The 26,261-nt window shown below is 50.5% G+C and overlaps 2 protein-coding genes across 2 annotated transcripts in view; both read left to right on the forward strand.

Moving 5' to 3' along the window:
- The first annotated feature begins 3,948 nt into the window (after positions 1–3,948).
- On the forward strand, positions 3,949–6,096 carry LOC149366987 (uncharacterized). Its single transcript, XM_089566273.1, has one exon. The coding sequence runs from the start codon at positions 3,949–3,951 to the stop codon at positions 6,094–6,096; it is 2,148 nt and encodes a 715-aa protein (XP_089422399.1).
- A 7,247-nt stretch (positions 6,097–13,343) lies between these two features.
- LOC149366988 (phospholipid-transporting ATPase ABCA3-like) overlaps positions 13,344–26,261 on the forward strand; it is a 104,018-nt gene continuing 91,100 nt past the window's right edge. The window contains exons 1-2 of the mRNA XM_089572464.1: positions 13,344–13,485; positions 23,152–23,510. Of these exons, the coding sequence (XP_089428590.1) occupies positions 23,195–23,510 (316 nt within the window). The 5' untranslated portion in view covers positions 13,344–13,485; positions 23,152–23,194. The remainder of the gene's footprint in view (positions 13,486–23,151; positions 23,511–26,261) is intronic.

The following is a 26,261-nucleotide window of genomic DNA, read 5'->3' on the forward strand; positions in this document are numbered from 1 at the left end:
GCTACCACGTGACCGCGTGACGTCAAGACAAGAGGAGAGCTGGGGGCCGAACTCGTCTTATCGATGGAGGCTCATCCTTCGCTGCGGCGCGCTACCACGTGACCGCGTGACGTCAAGACAAGAGGAGAGCTGGGGGCCGAACTCGTCTTATCGATGGAGGCTCATCCTTCGCTCCGGCGGAGCTGCGGCGCAAGAAGAAGAAGAACAAGAAGAAGAAGAAGTAGAAGTGCCGCGGGACGGAGCAGATGGAAGATGATGAAGACGATGCTCTCCAATGCACAGCTGGTGTGTGTGGCGGAGTTTAACACGGCGCCTGTTGTGCAACTACCAGCAGAACCAAGCGCAGCCAGGTGTTTTATTCCTTTCGCAATCAGCCAGGCTTAGCTAAGCTAAGCCTTCAAAATTATTTATTTGAAAAATGACATTGTACAAATGCGAGCATTGTAGCCAAATACGAGTTTCTACACGTAGTCACAGGCGTCGCCAAGTGCGTGAGTTAGGATTGGTTCATCGTGGAAGTCACTGCGGAAAGACTGATCGCGCTTAATCTGCTCTTAATTTCGTGTTGTCTGTGATCATATTCACTGTTACTGCGTAAATCTATGCAATGGCATGCTCCCTAACCTTTCATTGCCACTTCAGGTACGGCAAACTACTTCTTTCCTTACCCTTTTAAGGTGGTGGTGGTAGTGGTGAAAACATTTATTCAGAACGGACAGGAGGTGTTTGGATCAGCCCTTAAGGGACCGATCCTTACAAACACTAGGTGGAGGTCCCTAGTTTGGGAGCCCAGTGGCGGTAGCCGCCGCCCGGGCGCGCCCGACTAAGGCTTGTTGGGCCTGTAAGTCGTGGCAGCCGAGCAGGGTCGCCTCCCAGTCCTCCCGGGTTGGGTTGGGGATGGTTGGAATGGCCGGGTTGGACGGGCAGGCCCACACCATGTGATAGGTGTCAAAAGACACCGCACTACAGTGCGGGCAGTTGCCGCTAAAGGAGGGGTCGAAATGTTTTAGGGCTGCCGGGCACAGCAATGTATTGGCGAAGCGGCGGAGAAGGAGCCGCTCATCCGCCTTGAGGCCTTTACATGGGCTAGGGTAAAGACGATGGCTATCTTGATACCTTTTAAGGCGGAAGCCTTTAATGCCACATCGTTGTAAGCAGGACATGTCGACAAAAATGTCACGCTTTTCAATTGGTAGAAACGGCCATGACGTCACAGTGCACAAATTTCAAACGGGGCCAATTGTACTTTGGCTAGTAACCATGCAACCAATTAAAGGGATCGCATAGTGATGCCCCAAGTAAGTGGGACTGAGTTTAGTTTATTGCTTAATTACCCAATTAGCCTAATTAACATTTATAATCAGGCCAGATGAATTAAGAAAACCGAGAAGGAAATTGGTCGAGTTCGGGAATCCAACCCCGGTCTCCGGAGTGCGAGACGAACATGCTGACCAGCCGCCGCGGTGGCTCAGTGGTTACGGTGCTCGGCTGCTGACCCGAAAGACGCGGGTTCGATCCCGGCCGCGGCGGTTGAATTTCTTTGGAGGAGAAATTCTAGAGGCCCGTGTACTGTGCGATGTCAGTGCACGTAAAAGAACCCCAGGTGGTCGAAATTTCCGGAGCCCTCCACTACGGCGTCTCTCATAGCCTTAGTCTCTTTGGGACGTTAAACCCCATAAAACCAAACCGAACATGGTAACCACTCCGCCATGACAGCTCGATGGTTTGCAATGAACAAAGGCGCGTCTAATGAATACGGTGTCTTCGTTCACTCCCATCTTCCTTTCCGTTACGGCGAGGTTCAGGTGTCCACCGAGGTATGCGAGACAGATACGTTTCCTTTCCTCAAAAACCAATTTACCGACGAGCAAGGCGTAGAACCGAACGGGCCATTTCGTTCTGTGGACACCCTGGCAGCGTTCCAAGACGCTGTCGCGTTTCACTATTAGAGGCGAAGCTTAACATCTTAATTACATAGACACAAGGAGCAACACCGCGCCTAAGGCTTTCGCCTCACCGCACTTTAGGTCAACAAAGTGCCCCCCCCCCCCCCCCCCCCCCTGAATTTTTTTCCTTTTCAGCCACAACGATGGCGTACACGGTCTCCCTGTTCCTGGCCGCCCTGTTGTTGTGGGTCGCCACGGCTGGTGATGAGTCCTACGTGGAGAGGGACACCACTGAGGGCAAGGTCCGCGGCAGGCTTGTGCGTGCCATAGGCCGGGACGTGGAAGAGTACCGCGGCATCCCGTTCGCAGAGCCACCGGTGGGAATGCTGCGGTTCCGGCCTCCCGTCCGAAAGACTCCATGGGAAGGAACCCTGGACACGACCACCTTTAAACTCACGGCATGCCCACAGGTGTGGTCCTACTTTTGCAGAGGTTCTGCTTTCTCCTTTGCCAGAGATAGACGTATTGCAAAATGTTTTCGTGCCTAGGGAGTCTAAGCAGGCATTTCCCAGCTGTAAAAAAGGACAAAGACTGACACGCACAGGCGACACAGAAGCTAGACTGTAACTAAATCATATTAAAATAAGGACATAAGCAGGCTGGGCAGGAATATGCGCGTATATTGCCTGCTCTCTTCTTTAGCGGAAAAATTGGGAGATAGACACGCCATAAATGACACGTACTACGCGTTAATATGAAAGAAAGAAAGCAGGAAGGATCAAAGAAAGAAAAAAGGAAAGAAAGGAAGAGAGAAAGAAAGAAATGAAGGAAGAAAGGAATAGAGGCTTTAGACAGGCAGACCGACGAAAGACAGACACAGACACAGCCTAGAGGAAGGCAGACGAGAATAATTCGGCACAAATTAACGGTGAAATGCTCAACAACTGCTTCAGCGATCGACTCAACAGAGGCTTTAGTGTTTTTTTTCATGTTCTCTTTAAAGCGGAAGAAGCAACCGCAGTTTACCATTCTTTGCCGTATTTATCAATTAGCAAATAATCGACGAGTCTCGAACCTAAGCAGTGCAAGCACGATAAAGAAAAAAGGATTTATGAATAAATAACAAAATGAGCAGCAGGCTAATCCCGCACATCAAGGTAGGGAAAAGAAAAAGATCAATTAACAGAGCAGCAAGAATCTACTGCAGCAGCTATAGCAGTAACTGAAAGCAAAGCTCTGCAGTTGTCCTATAGATTGTGATTAAGAAAATCAATGATTAATTAAGGCCGTAAACGTGATTTTATGGTTCTGAGAGAGGTTACCTGTACTTCGAGTTCAGTATTGGTTGCAAATATTCCGGAGGACAAAAACATATTAAGTAGATTACGATAAAGTGTGCGTACCCGTGGACGGAATCACGAACTATTAGGCCCTTTTATCTGCAAACGGTCGTACGTGTTTGTTAAAAATGCGTGTTATTTCAAGGTTGCTAGCTCTTATTCCCTCTTAACTGTTGCACTAGAAATTGTCATACTCGAAAGCTGTGCCATAACCTGTTGACAATATTTGTGCTGTGGGTGCCAGAACCGGTGAAACTTGCACTATTACTTAAACGCCTTAGCTTTTAGTCGATATCCCTACAGGCAACAATGCCGAAGAGCATTTCTCAATGACATCCATGCGTGGCATCCGGGATCAGGAGCGACGATAGATGGCGCCATTTGCTAAGAAGAAGACGAAGCCGTAGCGCGTGGGCATTGGAAGCTCTCGTGCGCTCTCGCGTTCGAAGCTGTGATAGGCTTCGTTCCCTCGGCTTATTCCCAAATGCTGTGGTCTCGGAGCATGCCCCCACGATTGATGACATAGTGTGCTACCAGTGAAATCACCCCGGCCGCATGTGAAGATTTCGAGATCCTGGCCAAAAGCAAGGACCTTCCACGCTTTGTGCATGGGACCGTGAGTACCAACGCTTCGTCTAAGCGCAACTTAAAACACTATACCTGCTTTATTTGACATTCCGGCACGAATTTAATTTTTTCAGGTGAGTTGAAACGACACTAGCATGGACGGTGCAGGTACCCGCTACCCTTGGCGTTGGAGACTCCAACACTTGTTACGCGGGCTTCGTAGCGAACGCTCCTGTGCCGCGGACGAGGTCAAAGGATGCTGGCTAATTGAAGAGATAGCCTCGTGGAACAAGGCGTTGCGGACGACGAGGCTTGCGTTGACAGAGTTTGAACCGGGAAAGCTCTGCCTGCGCTCTGGCGACGACAGAGTTGACCAGTGCGCGAGGCACCATAGCTCCGGTAATGAATACGATGGCGCCTTCCTCATCGCCTGGCTCCCTAGACAGCATCCCTGCATCCGCGAGGTCCGTGTGCATGACGAAGCCCACATTTACCGGCTCTCCTTAATCTCATCTGTCATCGTCGGTCCGACGAATAACCTGCAAAGCGTTGTGCTTCATGCCACCTGTAGCCTTCGGCTTGATGGCAGATTTCTCCTAGCCTTTGGCCCTCTGAAGTGCCTGCGTGAGCTTGACCTCACCAACATTTACGTCAGCGATGCCCTGGCGCCCAAGGTGGTTGATGTGCTGAGGGGAAACTGCAGGACTCTCTACAGCGTCAAGCTGGTCGGCAACGATCTGTCTCGGGAATCTGCAAGAACAATGCTCTTTGCCCTAGTCGCGTGTGAACGGCTACAGAACCTTGCCTTCCAGGGCAGCAGAGTTTATTCAGCCTGCAACGCCATTGCAGGGGCCTTTAGGAGCAATAGGTTTCTGCAGAAGCTCACCTTGGTGGGTCTGTGCAAAGCAGGTATGATCTGCGAGCACTTAAATGGTGGGCGAGGATGTCTTTCCTGTTTAAAAAGTCTCTTTGGTGCATTAGAAGACATTCCATCACTTCAGCACCTGGCTCTGCAAGCGACATCAATTAGTTACACAGTGGGAAAGGCATTGGCAACGTTCTTGAATGGTCATCAGTCACTTCGAACGCTGTCGCTACTAAGTTGCAGCTTTGATAGCAGAGGTGCTTCATGTATTGCGGAGGCGTTATCTGCGAATTGCTTTTTGCAGCACCTCAATTTGAACTGTTATCTTGAAGCAGGAACAGTCAGCAGGTTATGCGCGGCACTTGCTTTCAACACTAACTTGAGAAGCCTCGTTCTGCCGCACATCAGCAGCACATCGCGAATTCTACAGGTGAAAAATTCCACTCTTGAGCAGCTCAAACTGGAGAGTCCTGGCCGCGTCCAACTTTGCCTGTTTGTACACCAGCCCTCGTTGGTGTCCAAAACCCTGGCACAGGCCCTCGGATGGGCTGCAAAGGTGAAGATCTGTCACCGGTGGTTTGTCGCAAATGACCTGTGCTCCGTGTATGACTCGTTGGCCTTGAATCTCGCACTGCGCTCACTGCACGTTGACTACGGGGTCGGCGTTGCTGGCAATGATGACACAACGCAGGGAGCTGTCGCCAGTGCGGTCTGTGCGGCAATCAAGGCATGTGGAAGCCTACGGAGCTTTCACTTAGACGTGCAGAGGGCTTTCAATGAGAGAGAAGAGACGGCCCCACTGATGGCCAAGATCTTTGATGCCCTGATAAACAAACCAAATCTACGGAAATTTAAGTTTGTAACCTCTCGACTAACCTTAGAGACTGCTCAATTGCTGTCGGTCCTGGTCTGCAAATTCAGAAGAAGCTTGGTTGAGCTGCGCATCGAGAGCCCTCGCGGCATGTCTGATGCGGTCGTTGTCGTGCTTCAACAGATGATCACCAGGAATGTCTTCCTGTCGAGAGTCAGTGTAAACTGCTCTCTCTGGAATGACGTGGCGTGGGATTGTGCAAGCATCCACGATGCTAAAGAGCAGAACCGGGCCCTACTCAACAAGGCCGCCAAGTTCGTGATGAGCTCTGACGCAAGGCCTGCAGCTTCTGCCAAAGATCCCTGGGCAACTGCCTTCGACGAACTCTGTGGCACCGCATCGCTACAGGAGCACCTGGTGTCGCTGTCTGGGAAATCCGAGCTCCAGGTGTCAATGGACGTGAAGAAGGCAAGGTGTCATCTCGATGACAACTATATGATCTATGCTGGTGTTGTGCGGGCGACAGTTATATGCGAGGCTGTGGATGGCAGCACACAATTTGATGAACTTAATGTTGACTGCTGGCGGTGCATATTGCTGTACCTGAAATTAAGTGATGTGGTTTGATAGCCGATTGCAAGGACATTCGAGCAGCGCTGTGATCTTGTTTTACGTGTGTGTGTGTGCCCTTTGTGTGAATGTTCGTTCTTGACATTAAACGCATTTATTCGCTTGTTTCGTTGGCTTTTTTTTTCGTTCCTTCGCCCAGAACAGCGACCAGTGGTGAACGTCAACTTCAAACAAAACCTCCTCCTCCGCGGCTTGAGTGTCCGAGGGCGTCATAATGGCGTGACTGGACTAGACGCCGGTGACAGCACTGTATAAGACGTTTGTCGCTTCTTTGCGCTCCCCAACGTCCTGCGTAGATAATCCAGCTGTCGCTTCGAATGTGATCAGCTGTTCGTGGAGCCGGGGGAAATTGCCCCACCCACATATTTTCGACTTCTTCCTTTCAAGAACCTTCTGTCACCTTCTTCCTCTTCAAGTGAGGTGGTCAACTTCTTTAATCGTGGCTGATGTCGCGTGCATCCTGATTGTTTTTTTTGTCTCCTTATTGTTTCTCTCTAACGCGTGCTCCTTTTCTGGCTTAGGGGAAAACACCGATTTTGCACGTGCACGCCGTCGGCTAAGGCGGCTGGATGGGGCATTGGGGTTTGGGGGGGGGGGGGGCGTTCGGGTGCCCGGCTCTGTAGAATTTCACCGCGGGTGGTGGGGATGGATACGGATGGGGCCCGTATGAGGGCCTGCAGCGATTTTCATGCAACTCTGGGGGCCATTTGCGCTCATTCTGATGCCTGGCGGAGGCCAGCCTCAGTTCATAATCATGTTGCATTCATGAAGCCGGATCTGAAGGCGGTGTATAATTTTTTTTTTGAGGGGGGGGGGGAGAGGTGGGGGAGATTACGAGGAGGTTTTATATTCGTTGGGTCGTTTGTAGTCGCCCCGAAGGCGTCCATAGTCCACTGCACTTCAGCCTTTGCAGACCCGAAGAAACCGGAGAGTTTCACCGGCAGCTTTATCTAAATCCCCGAGCTTGGCTTTGCTGCGGACTTTCCTGTCCTTGGTTATTACGCCCAGCTTCTGTCGTGCTTTCTACATAGTGACTTGCAAGAAGGGAGTAATTACTCATTGACGTCCACCCAAGCGCAGCCATATGGCTACAAAGGAAATATATACAGCTTTCTTAGAAACTTTGCAGTTAAAGAAAAATTCGTCCTGGTCCGGGGTTCGAACCCGGGACCACCGCTTCACCGGAGCAGTCGTTCTGCCAATTGAGCAAACCGGGACGGTAAGCTTATGGTAGGACGAGAGCGAGTTGATCAATAACTCGAAGTGGGAACAGTGTTGGTCAAATGTTTTAGGGGAATCCCCCAAGGCGGAGTAGATTTGTAAGAAGGGAGTAATTACAAAAGATTAGGGGAAACGGACGGCTTGGATTTGCTGCGGACTTTCCTGTCCTTGGTGATTACACCCAGTTTTTGTCGTGCTTTCCACATAGTGATTTGTGCGCGTCAAATGGTCATCGTGTACGGTCACGGGCGTTCCCGTGGTCCGAAGTGCTACTTTATTTAACGCCATTAGGTCATTGCCGATGACTGCACGGCGTGCCCATGTAGCAACCGCCTCCATAGCGGAACTGTGCCTCTCGCGCTGGAGAAAGCTAGCGTAGAGCAGCAGTCTCGTGGTCTCGTGGACGCATCGCTGTTCTTTTTGCCGGCCTCGCCACGCTGATGTCCGCCATGGAGTCAAATATATGTGGCCAGAGGCACAGCATGTATTGCGTTCATGACAAAAGATTAGGGGAAAGGGAAGGACTGTTTTGTGCGTGACAAAGCACTGATCGACGTTATTCTTGGCTCTTGTAGTTAGATGGAAATCGTCTCTATATAGGTTATCAATAACAGTGTCATTAATGGCATTTTCCCTGTCTCCTCTATTTCAAGACTGGCTCTGTATATGGGCAAATCTCATTGCCGTTTTAGAGAACCTGCAGTTAACGGTGTCGGGGCAAATCTCATTGCCGTTTTAGAGAACCTGCAGTTAACGGTTTTTAGCCAGGGGGCGTGCTCGTAACGACCATTGGCAGTTCGCACATGCGTCAGAGGTCTCGTGATACGGGTTGGTAGACGAGGAAGGAGAAGGTTAGAGGGAACGTGCATAATAACAGTACATATAAAGGGCGCTGCCGTGGTATATCTCAGTTACAGCATTCAGCTTCTGACCTGAAAGACGGGGGATCGATTTCGGTGCATCGAAGACTGGGGATTGGGCTGCTGGCCCAAAAGACGCGGGTTCGATCCCGGCCGCGGCGGCCGAATTTTGATGGAGAAATTCTAAAGGCCCGTGTAGTGCGCGATGACAGTGCACGTTAAAGAGCACCAGGTGGTCGAAATTTCCGGAGCCCTTCACTACAGTGTCCCTCATAGCCTGACTTGCTTTGGTACTTTAAACCCCAATAAACCAAACCAAACCAAACCAAACCAAACCGCTTAAGCTTCGCCTTCAGGAGCGGAACGAAAGAGTGTTGTAGCGCTGCCAGGGTGTCCACGGAAAGTCACCCCGTTCGGCGCGATGCCTTGCTCTTTGAACGCAAGGCTTTTTGAGGAAAGGAAATTCCGCAGTAATTCTCTGTAATCTCGGTGGACACCTGAACCGCACCGTACAGGAATCTGTTGTGACTGGGAGAAGGATGAAAAGGAAATTGCACGGGCCTGCCTACTGGCTCGAGCCGAGCCACCATCGCTGCCGCTGCAGATAGAGGAGAGGTAAAGGTCAGAGGAAAGAGAAAAAGAAAAGAAAAAAGAAGAAAAGACGCGCGTCGTAGCAACAACCGCGTCCGCCGAAGCGGACGCTGCTGAAAAAAAAACAGATACGCGGCCGAAGCCGCTATCGCTCCACCACTTCTTCTTCCCTCCCCCGTACAGGGAGAGAGGAAGTTGGAGTGAAAGAGGAAGAGGGGCCGTAATAAAGAAAACGAAAATTGTATTTGAGGCAAGGTAATTACGCAGTAACTGTCTCACACTCGCTCCTCGCGTATGCGCAGTTTGGGCTCTCCGGGGCTCCAGTGTTGCTTCCGCAACATAAACGCAAACTCCACAAGAGTAGCAACGGCACACCCCACGTTCAAAAGGGCCTTCCACTGGTCAACGCTAGTTTCATGACCATCTGCTGCATGGTGTGCGCATTTACGAGCTTCTACAGCGCCTTCGCCGCAGACTAACTCAACAAGATTGCGCGTAATACTGCTGACTTCGCGACCGTGTTCAACTGTTCTGTTGCTTCAAGTCGATTCCTGAGAAAAAGTGCATTTTCTTCGTCTTTGCTTTGGCACAAGTTTGTGTTCCTGCACTGCTTCCCACTCGCATGGTGTACTGTAGTGTCCTTTATTCCCTTGTAACGGTATTGAACAGGTGCACGATCTGTTAGTGTATAATTTTGTGGGCGAAGTTACTTTGAGAAGGTTCCTCCCCCTCTCTGTGGCCTCTGGAAGTTGATTCTTCTTTGTTCAGTGCTGGTTTCATGCACTAGGATGTATTTCGTAATATGTACAGTGTGTTAAGGCAAGGTCATGGGGTTTGTGTCGCCACCCACTTTCTATGCATTTGTTTTGCCCTCAGTCATGAGTGTGCATGCATCATTTTCTTTGTTTGCACTGTTCGATAAACTTCCCTTTATACAAGATCTCCTTTGGCTGTCACTCGGGAAACAACTTTTTCACAAGAAGCACCCGCCACGAAGGGCTCAAAAGAAATTACCGCACACAGGATATCCTAAAGTGTGCTTGGCGAAAGCCTCGTCCGTTCTGCCTCCCTTGCTTTCGCATCTGGTGACATGTTCAGTCGGCGCATGCGCATTCGCTGCTTTTTCTTCTGGCGTTTGCTGTTGGGGGAATCCGGCGTCCGCTGCCGCTTCCCCGAACCGCTTGGCGCGGAATCACTGGGCCACTTCGGAGCCATGCGTCTCACTCACTCCACTGCAACGAGCCGTCTGGCGAAGGAGCGCCAGTGTAGCTACCACCGCCGACGCGCGCGCGCTCGTTCTACCGCGAATGTGTGACGTCACAGTTGCTATGCAAAGCTTTCCCCTTCACCGGCGCGCCGGTTGCTAAGGGGGCAAGGAGGTTGCGCCGCTGTGTGGAGAGGCCACAGTTGGCATGATTCCAGATCAGGGATGGACACCGCGAGCATGAGCCATTAAAGGCTTTCGCCTTAAAATCGCACTGCACATCGGCGTATTTTAATCCGTCGAACCGCGTCCGCCGCGTCCAGCAGCTGACTTTGGTACTCAGGCGTAAACTTCGTAATTCTCGAAAATAATCCTTAACTTTGTGCCCGCCTGGCTGTGTAATCTGCCTTTAAATCGCCTGTTATATACTCCTCGTTGTTAATGATTTTCAAAATCTTCAAGTAAATTTGATGACGCGTCTGTACGGCCTCATGGTAAGCAGGAGGCACCGTCACTTTGGGTTACAGCGGAAAAAGATGGCGCCAGAGGAAAGAAGTTCATCTATATAGAACAAGCAGTAAACGGAAGCAACCCAAATGAAAATTTTCATATGACGAGTTCGAGGCCCGTGTACTGTGCGATGTCAGTGCACGTTAGAACCCCAGGTGGTCGAAATTTCCGGAGCCCTCCACTACGGCGTCTCTCATAGCCTTAGTCGCTTTGGGACGTTAAACCCCATAAACCAAACCATAAACCAAACCGAGTTCCAACAATTCAGGGGGTACTTTGTTCACCTAAAGTGCGGTGAGGCGAAAGCCTTAAGTGCGGTGTTGCTGCTTGTGTCACTGACGCGTTGTTAAGATGTTGGGCTTCGCCTCTAGGTGTGAAACGCGACAGCGTCTTGCAACGCTGCCAGGCAGTCCATAGAACGCCATCGCCCGTTCGTTTGTACACCTTGCTCGTCAGTAAATTGGTTTTTGAGGAAAGGAAATGTATGTGTGTCGCGGATCTGGGTGGACACCTAAACCTCGCCGTAACGGAAAGGGAAGAAGATGGGAGTGAACGAAGACACCGTATTCACTAGACGCGCCTTTGTTCATTCCAAACCATCGAGCTGGCATGGCGGAGTTTTTTCTAGTGCCATTGGAGAGGTACTGCAAATCTGTATAAAGATTTAATTGAATCACTGCTCCCTGTACCCATTTACCAATTGTCAAACTGCGGAGGCCCAAGAGCACATGTGCTCAAAAGGGTTAAAAGAATGCCAGTTTACCCATCTTTGAAAACTTTCTTTTTCAAACTTCACAACGGAACACTGTCGGTCAAAACATGGATGCATGATAAAGGACTCTTTGTCCCTTGGTCAACAGATTGTTTTCTATGTAAAAACACCTGAAACAATAGATCACGTGTTTTTATATTGTTGGGAAGCGGTTTTCTTCTGGGATGTGCTTCAAAGAACCTTAAAGAAAGATTTACCGCTACACCCGCATGGCATCAGGTTCTTACTGGTAGGAAAACAGGACATCCCTTATGACAATATTATGCTCCTTGGCCTCCATAGTTTATGGAAAACAAGGACACAATTCAACAATGCAGAAGTAGTTGTGAGATCTCCACGCGAGCATTTCATTGAAGGTGTGATATGTCTGAGGGAAGTGTATCAGGCACTGCCTGATCAGCCAACTTGGTTAAATGTGTTGGATGACTTGGTTGAACTTAAAAAATTTTAAGCTGCCGTGTCAGTGCAAGTGTTGCTGACAGGTTTTACTTCTTTGTACCCGTTGTGAAAATGCAGTAAAGAAAAAAAAAGCTGGCATGGCGGAGTGGTTAGCATGCTCGTCTTGCACTGTGTAGACCGGGGTTCGATTCCCGAACTCGGCAATTTCCTACTCGGTTTTATTTATTTATTTGGCCTGACTAGAAGGGTTAAGCAGGCTAATTGGGTAATTAAGCATTGAACTAAACTCATTCCCACTTACTTGGAGCATCACAATAAGAACCCTTTAATTGGTTGCATGGTTACTAGCCAAAGTACAATTGGCCCCGTTTGAAATTCGCGCACTGTGACGTCACGACCGTTTCGACCAATTGAAAAGCGTGACATTTCTGTCGACAACTGCTTACAACGACGAAGCATTAAAGGCTTCCGCCTTAAAATTCCATAGTTCCGCAAAAATTTTATGGAGTTAGTTAGTACAGAGCACATGGAATCGGTATGGACTCTGTGGAAGAGCGTACGGGAGCTTACGGACTACATATGGCGTAAAGCATACTGTAAGGAAATTATGGAAAATAATTATACACTCCATACAGACAAGGTATCGATTATCATATATTTTTCCATTTCTTAGAGACTCCATATTCCCATAATTCCATACGAGTGGCTGATATGAAACATTTCAGTAGGGAATGTCGTTTAGCCATTCACCCAACAAGAAAGCGTTTCGCGGAGGAGAATCGTTGCAGAGACGATTGGAGATAAGCAAGATCCGTCAAATTAGCATAGCCGCTCAGCGAGCCTAAGTTCCAACGAAATTTTGCAAAAACAGGAAGTTCTGCTTTCCTTGTGCCATTGCGAGTTGAAATAATCAGTGGCGCTTTCGGAAACTTCCGGCAATGAAAGCATCGAAATACCCCGCCCACCTCCCCTTTTTGTAGCGAAAGCTACACTGGCCACGAACTTGCGATTTCGCTGTGGCGGTGCTCCGAGGAGGCACGGAGACCGGCCCTGAGCCGTTGCCTAGCAACCACCGCAGCTGGCGGACGCCGTGCCATCTAGCATGACGTCACATCACGCGCCTCGCCGCGGAGCCGCCGATTGGTATGACGTCACACCGCTTGTCTCGTCGTGTGCCACCCTGGACCAAGGATCGACCACGGCGCCCAGTGACCCGTGAGGGTCAAGAACACTTTAAATTTATCAGCAATAAAGTTTCTTCCATCCATCCATCGTCATTGCGCTCGCCTTAGCTTTCGCTACGGATATCCTGGCACAGCCGACCTAAGCCACTGCCAATTTTTTGCTGCCTCCTGATGTCCGATACTTGAAAAATAACAGGGAATCCATTTGTTTTGCAATAATCTCGATAAAAGCCTTTCCCTTCTAGTCTGATATATGTACCTGGGTATTGATACATTTCAGGTAGGCAGAGGCTAAGAAATCTTGATGAGGTCTCGCGAAGCCGCGTGCGCCGTTGCAATCGACGAAGAAGAAGCCCGACATTCACGCGGCTAGTTCGTCGGCGCGTGGGTTATTCTTGCAAAATCATAGCTCTAAGCTGTTCTGCGCGTGCGATTTTTCCCTGTACGCCCTGGACGTCGAGGAATAGCAGTGCTGTAAGCGCCTTCTCCGTACATCGCAGTCGTGAACGTTTGAAGACGTCGTCGTCTGGTCGAAGGACCCCAGAGAGCCTACCAGAACCGAGGAATCGCCTCCTGCGAATCCTGTCTCCTTGTGCGGACCAACCGCACACCTGATTCCTGGTTCGAGGACCCTCTCTCCTTCTGGTAACGTATACCGTCATCGCGTTTCTTCAGGAGCTGTCATGGGCAATCTGTTTATTGGCGTTTAACGTTCCAAAGCGACTCAGGCTGTGCGGGACGCCGTTGTGAAAGGCTCCGGAAATTCCGACCACCTGGGGTTCTTTACCGTGCACTGACATCGCACAGTACACCGGCCTCTAGAATTTCGCCTCCATCGAAATTCGGCTGCTGCGGCCTGGATCAAACCCGCGTCTTTCGGGCCAGCAGTCTGTGCGATCCGGTCCCTCTTGTGTGCTTCCCTGGCTGTTCTGCCCAGTGTATGAAACGAGTGAAAAGGCAAGGAGGAGCGGAAGTCATTGTCATCGTTGTCAATAGAGACAGCAGCGATTAGACGAAAAGATTAGCTGATAAATTTCCTCAAGTGCTCGCACGCGGCTGCTAAGTGGTGCCTGCAACTCGATAAATGCCGCAAAAATTGAAAATAAATTGAAAATTGTTCTCTGAGGAAAGTAAATGGCGCATTTGTCCCACATATCGCGGTGTACACCTGAACCTCGCCATAAGGGAAGGGGTAAAGGAGTGAATGAGAGAAGACATGATTTAGTTTGGTTTATTGGGGTTTTACGTCCCAAAGAAACTAAGGCTATGAGAGACGCCGTAGTGAAGGCCTCCGGAAATTTCGACCACCTGGGGTTCTTTAACGTGCACTGACATCGCACAGTACACGGGCCTCTAGAACTTCGCCTTCATCGAAATTCAGCCACCGCGGCCGGGATCGAACCCGCGTCTTTCGGGCCAGCAGCCGAGCGCCCTAACCACTAAGCCACCGCGGCGGGCCTGACATGAAGAAAGAGGTGACGTAGTGGGGTGCTCCGGAATGATTTCGACCCCCTGGACATCTTTAACGTGCTCTGACATCGCACAGCCCACGAGCGCCTTTTGCGCTTCGCCTCCATCGAAAAGTGGCCACCGTGGTCTGGTGCTTACGTGGGTACTCCGACTCAGTAGCCGCGCGCTAACCATTAAAACATTGCGGGGGGTCAATAAACGCCGGCCTTTCGGCTGTAGTAATCCGGAGCTGAAACCCGTATTGCAGGACACAGCCTGCGCTGCTTAAACACTGCTTTGGTTAGTATACAAGTGCTCTAACACCCTCACTGTGCACGTAGGTAATGATATATACACCATAGTGTCGGCTCCGTAATTAATTTATACCTCCTGGAGATCTTAAACCCTCCCTGGCATAGCACAGAACAGCGCTGTTTTCGAATTTATCACGTAATTAAATGGGGCCGCCTTGTGGGATCTGATCTCCCTACTTTGTTAGCAGCGCCCACGACCGGTACAAAGCGATGTTTAAGCCACCGTGCAAACCTTGTTTTATTCCTGTAGCCGTAACCCCGTATGGCCCGCGCCCAGTCTCACTGCGCTGCCCTTGCGACTAAGCCCATCATGCTTTAGGCGGTGCGGACTGCGCAATACTTTTTTTATTTCTTTCCTAACTCTCCGCACTAATTTATGGCCTTGAGGGTAATCACACTTCTCGCTGCTTTGCAATTCAAGCTCAGCCGCCAATTTACCCACGAGGCCAGGGTCAGGATCAAGCCAGAGCAAAACATCGCTATTCTTAGCACCCCAGATCCGGACCTCACTGAAGAGATATGCAACATCCAAGCAATCAATTTAGGAGGAAAGGAATATTCAATGAGCGCTTGCGCAGCCTCACCAGATAACTCATGTAAAGGCATCATTACCGGCGCCTTACCGATACCATCAGAAGAGGAATTACTAAACTGCACGGAAACATATCCCCAACAAATAAGCATCATTCAAGCGAGACCCTTCGGCACCAAAGGGGCATGTCTATATACCTTCGAAGGGAAAGCAGTGCCACGGTTTGTCTACCTCAGCGGCTCATAGAGTACAGGTGCAAACCATTCCGACCAGTGATGCAGGTTTGCGGATGCTGCCTGAAAACAGGGCACCGTGCTGACATACGTCCCACTCCGCAGGAGAAAAGATGCTACAATTGCGGAGTACGCAATCCTCCACCAGGACATGTCAATTGCAACAAGTACTGCATCGTCTGCGACACATCGAACCACTCCACCATTGACACGAACTGCCCGGCAAGACAGAAGAACTACAGCACAAGAGGCAAAAAGACAAGCAAAGCTGATGAAACCGTAATCCGACGCCATCAATTTGAAGACATTGCTGCACAGAGCCAAATGCAGAAGAACCAAAAGCCTGAGCAGAAGCAAAAGACGGCGCAGAAGAACAACACTGAGCAGGAGCACAAGACTGAGCATCGACCCAGGAATGAGCATTGGCCCAAGTTGAACCAAATCCAAGCCGACCGGCTGGGAGAACAGCAAGGATATAGCAACAGCACAACACTTCCCAAGAAAGGGCATCAGAACAACGGGCAAAGCAAGGCACTCACCATGCATCCAAAGAAACCTTGGAACCAAAGCACAGAACAATGGCCACCCCTCCCACCACTGAGGAAAGAAAACCCAGTGGCCACCAGGGCTGCTCAGACACCTTTGGAGCAGGCCATGGAGACCGAGAGCTCAGAACTGCCGGACAACCAAGATTGCAAAAACCACACGGAAAAGCGCAGTGTGGACACCGTGAACGCCGGATATAAAACTTTGCAACGCGATTTCGCACTTCAACCCCTTCGGGGGCCCAGTGGTACCGAGACAGACGCCACGGAGCCACGGGCCTGTACCTCGAAAGCCAGTGATTGCGCAGCCCACATCCAGGAGACCCAGGAGACGCAGTCACTCCGGAACGCTACACCCGAGAAAGAAGCCGGCCCTGCTAAAAAGGGTGAGTTGTCCGTCCAAGCAGCCTCCACTCCTACCTCTTTTCGAAACCCTGACCCCCCTATTACACCTCAAGAGGCGGTTAAACAGTACATACGTTCCGCTGAATTTCGCTCAGAAATCACTACCATAATAAACACTATAGTTGCTGAACAACTTGGAGCGATGCAGCAACAGCTCATACTAGCCCAGGCACAGTTGATACAGTCCATGGCTGACAGGATAGAAGCTACGATTAACACACGCTTGGAAAAACATGAAGCCGGCATCAACAAGCTTTTCGAACTTGTACCGCATCAGGAATTACCTCGCAAGCAGCGCGCAGTTCAACCCGCTGCTTCACTATCTCCAGACCAGCAACATGGCGCAGAACAATAGCACGCGAAAAGGTCGGCGGCGACGACAGTCCACTACACCAACAGAAACAATTATATGGCAATGGAACTGTCGCAGCATACGCCGAAAACAAGCACAACTAGCCGCATATATAGCAAACTCCCCTAATCCCCCCCATGTCATCGCTCTGCAAGAGACGGAAACAAATCACATTCATATCCGCGGTTATCACACGGCAGCCCTTACACCACGTACGGCAATCCTGACAGTCGTATCCATGCCGGTACTAGACCGCACACCGACAAACACCCCAGACAGCAAGGGCACTCAATATACCGCGATAGAGCTCAGCTCACCAGGACACACATATGGCCTCACCATTATTAACATATACAGCAATCCTAAAGATAAAGGCAGAGTTATTCCGGGCATCCTGGGCTCCTTCCGTTCCTCAAAGCTCCTTGTGGTGGGTGACTTTAATGCACGTCACACGCACTGGGGATGCACCTCGGATACCCCCAAAGGTAACCTGATTTCTACCGCAATGGCTGATTACAACCTTAGCCTGATCACAAACCCCACCGTACCGACTCGCATTGGCACAAGCGTCACCCGCGACACCACACCCGATCTCACATGGGCCACACCGAACATAATCGTTAAATCTCACACGGTGCTCCAAGACAACCTTGGAAGTGACCACTTTCCAGTCTGCACTATTATAGCTTATGATTCCAAGATTTTCAACCCTCGTTCGCAGCTTCTCACTGACTGGGATAAATTGCGCTCATATTTGGCAGCTGATTCTACAGAACCCCGTACTGTTACTGACTGGACTGACCGTCTGGTGAAGGCCATCCAGGCGAACAGAAAAAGCATTAAAAATACCCCTAAGGCACCGCAGATTGATCCGCATCTTGCTCATCTATGGGAGGCCCGACAGGGGCTTCTCAAGCGCTGGCGTCACCAGCGACACAATCGGAAATTGAGACTCCGCATAGCCGCTCTCACTCGCGAGGCAGGAGAATATGCGAACACGCTAGCCCGCTCAAACTGGGCAACATTTTGTAACGACCTCAAGGGTACATTAAGCACTAAACGCACGTGGTCCCTCCTACGTGCTCTCTTGGATCCAACAACCACTAAATCTCAGACACAAGTAAACACACAACGTCTAATACAACTAGAGCTCCAAAAGGGCACCGACGTAATTGGCCAACTACGGGACACTTATATACCCACATCTCTTCAGTCGGCAGATCCACCTAATCTAGCTCCACCTAAGCCAGAACTTGATGCCGACATCACCTTAAACGAAGTCCGCCGAGCACTCTTCAGTATTCGCCGCTCTACGGCGCCGGGGTCGGATGGCATAACGTACAAGGCACTACTCAATCTGGACGAAGTCTCCCTCCAGGAACTCACGGAGCTCTTTAATAACCACTGGCAAGCTGGGACGCTCCCATCAGCCTGGACCCATGCCAGCATGCTATTTATACCCAAACCGGGCAAACCCCTCACTCTTCAAAATTTGCGCCCCATCTCCTTAACGAGCTGTGTCGGCAAGCTCTTCGAGCATGTCATTCTCAATAGCGTGCAACCGTTTCTAGAAACAACAGGCTTTCTATCCAACGTTCAATTCGGCTTCCGCCCAAACATCTCGGCGCAAGACGTACTTCTTGCCCTTAAAGAGTCCCTCTTTTGCACCAGGCGCCGTACAGCCAGTACGCGAGCCATACTGGCCCTGGATATTCATAAGGCTTTCGACACAATACGCCATGACCATATCCTCACGACATTAGCCACCACGGGATGCGGCACCCGCATATGGCAATATATTCGGGCCTTCCTTCAGGGACGCACGGCAGAACTCCACCTTGGGGATATTGCCTCCCAGCCTTTCCCCCTGCCTAACCGGGGTACCCCACAAGGGGCGGTTCTGTCACCTTTACTTTTTAACATTGCCCTAGCGCCACTGGCAAAGGCCCTTGCTGCTATCCCAGGGCTGCACACAGCCATATACGCAGATGATATAACCCTCTGGACAACGGGAGGATCCCTTGGAACAGCCCAGGATATCCTGCAATCTGCCATAGACATCACCACCACTCATTTAGCTAACACAAGCCTCCGTTGCTCTCCAAATAAATCGGAACTCCTGCAACTGAAGCCCCTCCCCAGTGACCCCCAGATCGAACTGCACATGTACGTCAATCCAGTGCCCATTGTGCCTCAGGTGAAGGTTCTCGGCCTTCTCATTAGCAACACACTCGATGCAACCACCACCCTTCAGCTCTTGCAAAAATAGACCAAACAGGTCGCTGCACTTATCAGGCGGGTGGCAGCACGCAATCATGGGCTGTCTGAACGGGAGACCCTCAATATGACAAATGCACTAATCATTAGCCGCATTATATACCACCTCCCATACCACATACTCACTCAGCGGCAAACACAACAGGCAGACATCCTAATACGCACGGCTGTCACCTCCGCCCTACGGCTTCCACGGACGGTTAGCACGAAACGTCTCCTGGCCACTGGTACCCACAATACAGTGACCGAATTAATAGTGGCTCAACGCACCAACCAATTAGTCCGCCTGAGTCGCACAGAAACAGGACAACGCCTACTGCGACAGCTACGTCTCAATCCACCCATTCCCACCCCAACAAGTCCTACACCTTACATGATATCTCTGCGCACTCAGGATCACATATATCAGAAGCCCCTACCGCGCAATATGAGCGCTAGTTTCCATCAGGGTAGGCGGCAGGCACGACCGAGCTATTACACCAAAACATACAGCAACCGCTCCGATATCCTTTATGTCGACGCGGCAAAAAATTCGAAACCAAGATATTTCACGGCAGTCGCAGCCTATGAAGACGGCACAGTGGGGGCCGCCGCCACTATCCGGACTAATTCGCCTGCAGAACCGGAAGGAGCCGCCATCGCACTTGCTCTGGCCCACTCCACCATTGACAAAAACGTAACCGAAATTTGCACAGATTCCCAGGCCGCGTACCGCCAGTGCCTAAAGGGCGTGGCGACGCCGGCAACACATCGTATTCTTGCCACAGTCACCTCTCTCGACCGAACGGTTACTCTGTCGTGGGTCCCTGGGCATGCCTCGATCCCCGTTAATGAGCGCGTTCATGCGCTGGCCCGAGAACTCTCCTCCCGGACCCCGGATGATCAGGCACCCAACCCTGCGAACGAGGCTACATCGGTCCTGTATACATATCATCAAATTACAACATTCTACAAACTCAGCCGCATGACACTGCCACCACCCCACAGTACCTTGTCGCCCTTATCCAGCGCCACATGGCGGCAATTACAGACAGGCTGTTTTATTTCCCCCCACCGTCTCTCATGCTTTCACCCCACCTTTCCTCCTGATTGTACCACCTGTGGCGTGCCCAGATCTACACTTTTCCACTACCTTTGGGAATGTCCTTCCCCAAAGGCAGTACTCCCCATCCCCAATCCCACTCATTCTTCCTGGGAGGCTGCTTTACGGCCCGCTCAGCCCGCCGGCCAGAAATGGCTAGTGGATCGGGCTTTACGTGAAGCGCAAGCCCGTGGACTCCTGGACCAGTAGGGGACCACCCTGGAAGATTTTTTATTTTTTTGGTGTAATAAAGTTGTTTCCATCCATCCATCCACAGAAATGAAGAGACTACATTATTCACGTTGATGAAAAAGTTTCTTCATCATATAAGGGCGAAATGATATTCTTAGCTCTGTTGTGTGTGCTCTCCACTATCAGTCGGTTTACACTCGGTGCAGTAAATTTTACTCCACAACGTTCGACAAAAACTGCTCATCAGGAACTACAGTGTTGCGAGGACCATGCGCTGATATCACAACGCGCTGAATGGTATTAAGGCGAAAGCCTTTAATGCCTCATAGTTGTCGACAGAAGGCTGTCAGCAGAAGCTTGTCGCAGAGGTGCCACTCTTTTGACGGGTGTCCACCGAGATATGCGAGACAGTTACTGCGTAATTTCCTTTCCTCAAATACAATTTTCATTTTCTTCATTACGGCCCCTCTTTCTTCTTTCACTCCCACTTCCTGCCTCCCTGTATGGTTCGGTTCAGGTGTCCACCTAGATGACAGAGAATTACTGCGCCATTTCCTTTCCTCAAAAAGCATAGCTTTCAAAGGCCAATGCATCGCGCCGAACGGGTGGTGGCGTTCCGTGGACTGCCTGGCAGCGCTACAACACGCTGTCAAGTTCCCCTCCTAAAGGCGAAGCTTAAGCGTCATTGATTAGCAGTTAATTATTATTTAGTGATTAATCAGTAATTAGGCATTACTTATTAATTAGTGCTTAATTATGTGTCACGTAATCCAGTAGTGGTGCGGAAAACGCTTTCGCCTTAACGCACTTTAGACAGTCAAACGCCCTCTGATTTTTTTTTTCGCGCAAGATATAAAAAAGGCTAGTATGAATCTGGGACGAGCTCCCATTTTACGTCCTTGGAGGTATCTTGTTTCAGCCGGCGTCTTCGCTTCGGCGGACGCGGTTGCTACGACGCGCGTCTGTTCTGACTCGACCGAATTTCGATGGAGGCGAAATTCTAGATGCCCGTGTACTGTGCGATGTCATTGCACGTTAAAGAACCCCAGGTGGTCGAAATTTCCGGAGCCCTCCACTACGCCGTCCCTCATAGCCTCAGTTGCTTTGGGACGTTAAACCCCAATAAACCAAACCTTTTCTCTTTTTTCTTACCGGCCGCGTTGGCCCAGTGGTAAGGCGCTCGACTACCGAGCCGGAGTGCCCGGGTTCGAACCCCACCGCGGCCGCCGCGTTTCGATGGAGGCGAAATGCAAGAGGCGCCCGTGTGTTGTGCGATGTCAGTGCACGTTAGTGTTCCAGGTGGTCGAATTTATTCCGGAGACCTCCACTACAGCACCTCTTTCTCTATTCCTTCCTTTCACTCTCGCCTTCCTCCCTTCCCTTACGGCGCGGTTCAGGTGTCCGCCGAGATATGTGAGACAGATACTGCGCCGTTTCCTTTCCTCAAAAACTAGTTTACCGATTTGATCTCTTTTCATATCTTTTAACTCTTCTCTATCTGCACGTGGCGGCGTTGGTGGCTCGGCTCTAGCCAGTCGGCAGGCCCATGTACTTTTCATCATTCTCTCAGTCGCAACATCAACGCCAAAATGGTTACGGCGCTCGGCTGCCGACCCGAAAGACGCGGTTTCGATCCCGGCCGCGGCGGCTGAATTTCGATGGAGGCGAAATTCTAGAGGCCCGTGTGCTGTGCGATGTCAGTGCACGTTAAAGAACCCCAGGTGGTGGAAATTTCCTGAGCCCTTCACTACGGCGTCTCTCATAGCCTGAGTCGCTTTGGGACGTTAAGCCCCAATAAACCAAACTAAACCAAACCAAAAGGAAAGCAGCGTCTGAGGACATCCTCTCGTGATTTCTTGAATTTCTTAATGTCCAACATTTTTGAACAGAAATTTTGAACACTGAAAAATGCAAGGTATCGGTTTAGAAATAATGAAGCTAATGGTCCATTTTTCAGACAAATAGCAAAATCTTTGTGCTATAATTATTCCATCGCTCGCATCAAGAAGTTAAGACGGCCTTAGAAAACTAACGGGAAACGCACTTGGCGATATCCAGCTCCTTAATAGCGACAAAATGCATGCCTGCCGAGGATAGATTTGCTGATGTATTGATTGCTATAGTGCTATTGCTATTGCTATGCTTTGGTCCATAACTGCTGAGTATATTTGTGAATTCACTTGTATTGAATTCAGTGCCAAGCCTCCTTGCGGCTTCAGATGCGTGCCATGGCGCACAGCTCAAGGTATCAGCACCGAGAATTTGAGGTCTATTAGCGGAACGAATACCTCTGTACGGGACCATTTTTGAGTGTAGCCTTCTTCAAACTGCGGCTGGAAGGGGGTTTATCAAAGCCAGAACATCGTACTCGGTCGCAGAAAGCCATTTCGGATGAGCTATCATGGTGCGTGCTGGACTCGGCCATTCGGAGGGTTTAAAGGCCTTACGAGGGTTTAAATTCTTCTGAAATAAATACTTTCACTTCTACATCCGAACGCTTCAGGACATGACGTGCATGTACCCTTTGACGTGCATGTACCCTTTCTTCTCTGGCCGCCGCGGTGGCTCAGTGGTTATGGTGCTCGGCTGCCGACTCGAAAGACGCCGATTCGATCCCGGCCGCGGCGGTTAAATTTCTTTGGAGGAGAGATACTAGAGGCCCGTGTACTGCGCGATGGCAGTGCACGTATAGAACCCCAGGTGGTCAAAATTTCCGGATCCCTTCACTACGGCGTCTCTCATAGCCCGAGTCTGCTTTGGGACGTTAAACCCTATAAACCAAGCCAACCAAACATTTCTTCTCTCAGTTTAACTGGCATTCCTATGGTCACTTCACGTGACAAAAATGTTCACAGGTGCTCTTAACATGCAAAAAATGTGCACCCATGGCCACCATTCTGGTTCTTCAAGCGTATCCCGTTTTGCCCGCAGGACATACTGGGTACTCTGAGCCACAGCGGAGAGCGAAGCAGCCATGGAGGGCGCCGGTTGCTGCGGCCAACTGGGCCTGGTGGCTTGGCGCCAGGTGTGGCTCATGCGCGTCCGTCGTCACTACCTGGGCACGCTGCTCGAGCTGGCATGCATGCTGCTCGTGCTGAGCTCGGTGTGGGAGGAGTCCGTGGCGCCGTACCGGGCACAGCCGAACAAGGAGCAGTTCTTCGACAGCGCCGACGCGATCGACTTCTGGCCCAACGAGTCCTGGTCGCACGGTTCGCTCGCCTACGCGCCCAGCGAGCCCTTCTTCGAGCACCTGGTCGCCAGGGTGTGCATGAAGCTCGGGGACAACTGGAGTGAGTGTAGGAGGGACTGAACCCTAATGGAGGGGGAGGGAGGGGGAGGGCATGCTTGACGTTGTATTTCTCAAGTTCTGCTATGCATACAGTGTTGGGATTTAAACACGACAACTTAACGCCCCCCTTACACAGGAAGCCCGGCGTCCTAGTTGGCATTGGGAGCGAAAAAATTATGGCTGAGGCTTAGCTAAGGTTAAGCCTAGTCAGATGCGAAGCATATTGGTGGCTAGGCTTGGTAACACATGGCTTTCCTTGGTTGCATACTTGGTCATTTTAATACAACCACTAGAAGCCTTCGTCGTGGGGGAAGACAACGGCATGGCTACAGCGGAACGCCGACTAACCCCGATACGCGCGTTGGGTGAGCGCCTGGATTGCCACGGAAGCCGCGTCTGCCTGCCCGGTGGAGCGAGCGTTTCACCTACACCGAGTGTGAACGCGCGTTCGAAATGCGCGGGAATGCCGCTCGAGGACATTCCGGCGTCTGTGCGATGGCATCGTCACAACGACGTCACGGTGTCACGTGGCGTGACGGCTAGGGGTCCCACGGCGACGGCGCGAGGTGGAGGCCGCCTCTCATTCGATGTCACGTGGTGTGACGTCACGGTGTCACGTGGTGTGACGTCAAGGTGTCACGTGGTGTGACGTCAAGGTGTCACGTGGTGTGACGTCTAGGGGCCCCACGCCGACGGCGTGAGTGGTAGCTCTAGCAATATGCTTCGCATAAAATCCCCGGAGAAACAACCTAGGTTGTCCGCCTAGGTCACGTGCCGTTGTGGCCTAATCCCAACCTGCGCACCGGATTGTTAGCAGACTGACCACCCTGACAGTTGCAGTTAATGATTGGGCGCGACAGGTTGCTCACGCACAAGCCACACCGCTGGCAGCACCTGCCATCTCAGGGAAGTGGCACATGCCTCAACCGCTGTACCAATGCGCCAGGAGCGGAATAAGGACTCCGAACGATCTACGGATGTAAAGTATATAGAGAATGGTAACTTCGCATATATGGGCATTAACCCATTAACGAGGTCGCCTCCTACCCTTATGGCGGAGTTTGTGTCCCTTACAATATTTTAAAGCACAAAAGCCAATCCTCTTAGTTAAAGGAACACGAAAGACAAATTGGGATTATCCGGTAGGGATATATTAGGGCTTTGTGATGACACAGAAGATATTTTGAAGCGAAAAGCTTCAATAGGCTAGTCAAACTTCAGTCTGGCGTATGCTCCGTGATCAGAATTAGCCCCAGCTGCGCAGGCGAAGAACCGAGGGACTTCACAGGAGAGGCCAAAAAAAAAACAAACAGTGCGCCAGGAAAAAAACATATCTCGGTGCACACCCGTACTGCGCCGTAAGGAAAGGAAAATGAAAAGAAAATTGGTTTCTAAGGAAAGGAAACGACGCCTGTCTCTCTCATATCTCGGTGGATACCCGAACCGTGACGTTAGGGTCTTAAGGAAAATGGAATGAAATTACAACTGGTTTTAAGGAAAGGAAACGCATGTCTCTCATATCTAGTTTGGTGTACACCCAAAAGGAATGCACACCTGAGTACATGTCTCTAAAGCAACCAAGACAGCAGCGTATTCACTACATGCGCGGCTTCTCCTCCGCCTCGCCGCAGCTCTTCGCTTCGAGATATCCAGGCTTAACCTTACCTCAGCCACAGCCAATTTTTTACTCAAAGCAAAACTTTAATAGGCTAATGCATGTTTTTACTTTCATCGAAATTAGCTGTGAGGGCAACCTTGCCATCATGGTTTGTCAGGTAAGGTAGTTAGATTTCATGCTAAAATTATGAAAGAATCAAGGAAAAGTAGCCTTACCTACTTACAGGAGAAAGTATACATGTGTAGGTGCATGTAGCTTTTACCAGATTATTTAAAAATCCACAAACCCTATTGTGTCTTAACAGGAGTGCTTTTGAAAGAATTGAGTGATCGGCTGATAGCTCCAATAAATTGGTGCCAATCAGCTCGAAAACTAGCCAGGTGACCGACGCTGTGCTAATTTGTATTATCAACATTTCGCTTCTAAACTACTAGAATTAAGAAGTCCCGAGGGAAATACAAAAGCATTTCATTTACGGGGGCTTCGGCAGCCACAAATACTAACCAAACTAGCACGTCTATTAGGGTAGGAAATATACATATTCTACACCGGCTTCTGTTGCGTGGCGAGTGTTCAACCGTCACCGAAGACCGTGCTCGGTCGTGGGTAACCATCAGATTCCTTTAAGTTACTCGTAGGCGACCAATCATCACTGCACAGTCAGTGTAGTCACCCTGGTACCACTTGTTGTTGTTGTGACTGGGATAAGGATGAAAACGAAATTGCACGGGCCTGCCTACTGGCTCGAGCCGAACCACCACCGCTTCCTCGTGAAGATAGAGAAGAATTAAAAGATCACAGGAAAAAGAAAGAGAAAAGAAAATACGCGCGTCGCAGCAACAACTGCGTCCGCCGGAGCGGACGCTGCTGAAAAAACAGATAAGCGGCCGAAGCCGCGATCGCTCCACCACCTCGGGTACCACTTCGTCCTCTGCTAACGCTGCATTAACTAAACGCAACTTTATGAGCAGATTTTGCGGCAGATTACCCAGCACTTACGCGTACACTAGATCTATTAGCGCGGTTCAAAATCGTACTCACCCTGCGTTCCGCTGAATGAGTGTAACTCTTGACAAAATGAATGCAAGGAAGCAGCGGCATGCCTTAGGGTTCATGAACCTTGATACGCGCCGG

The sequence above is a fragment of the Amblyomma mixtum genome, chromosome 1, assembly GCF_055824585.1.
Source record: "Amblyomma mixtum isolate Tamu chromosome 1, ASM5582458v1, whole genome shotgun sequence".
Lineage (NCBI taxonomy): Eukaryota > Metazoa > Arthropoda > Arachnida > Ixodida > Ixodidae > Amblyomma > Amblyomma mixtum.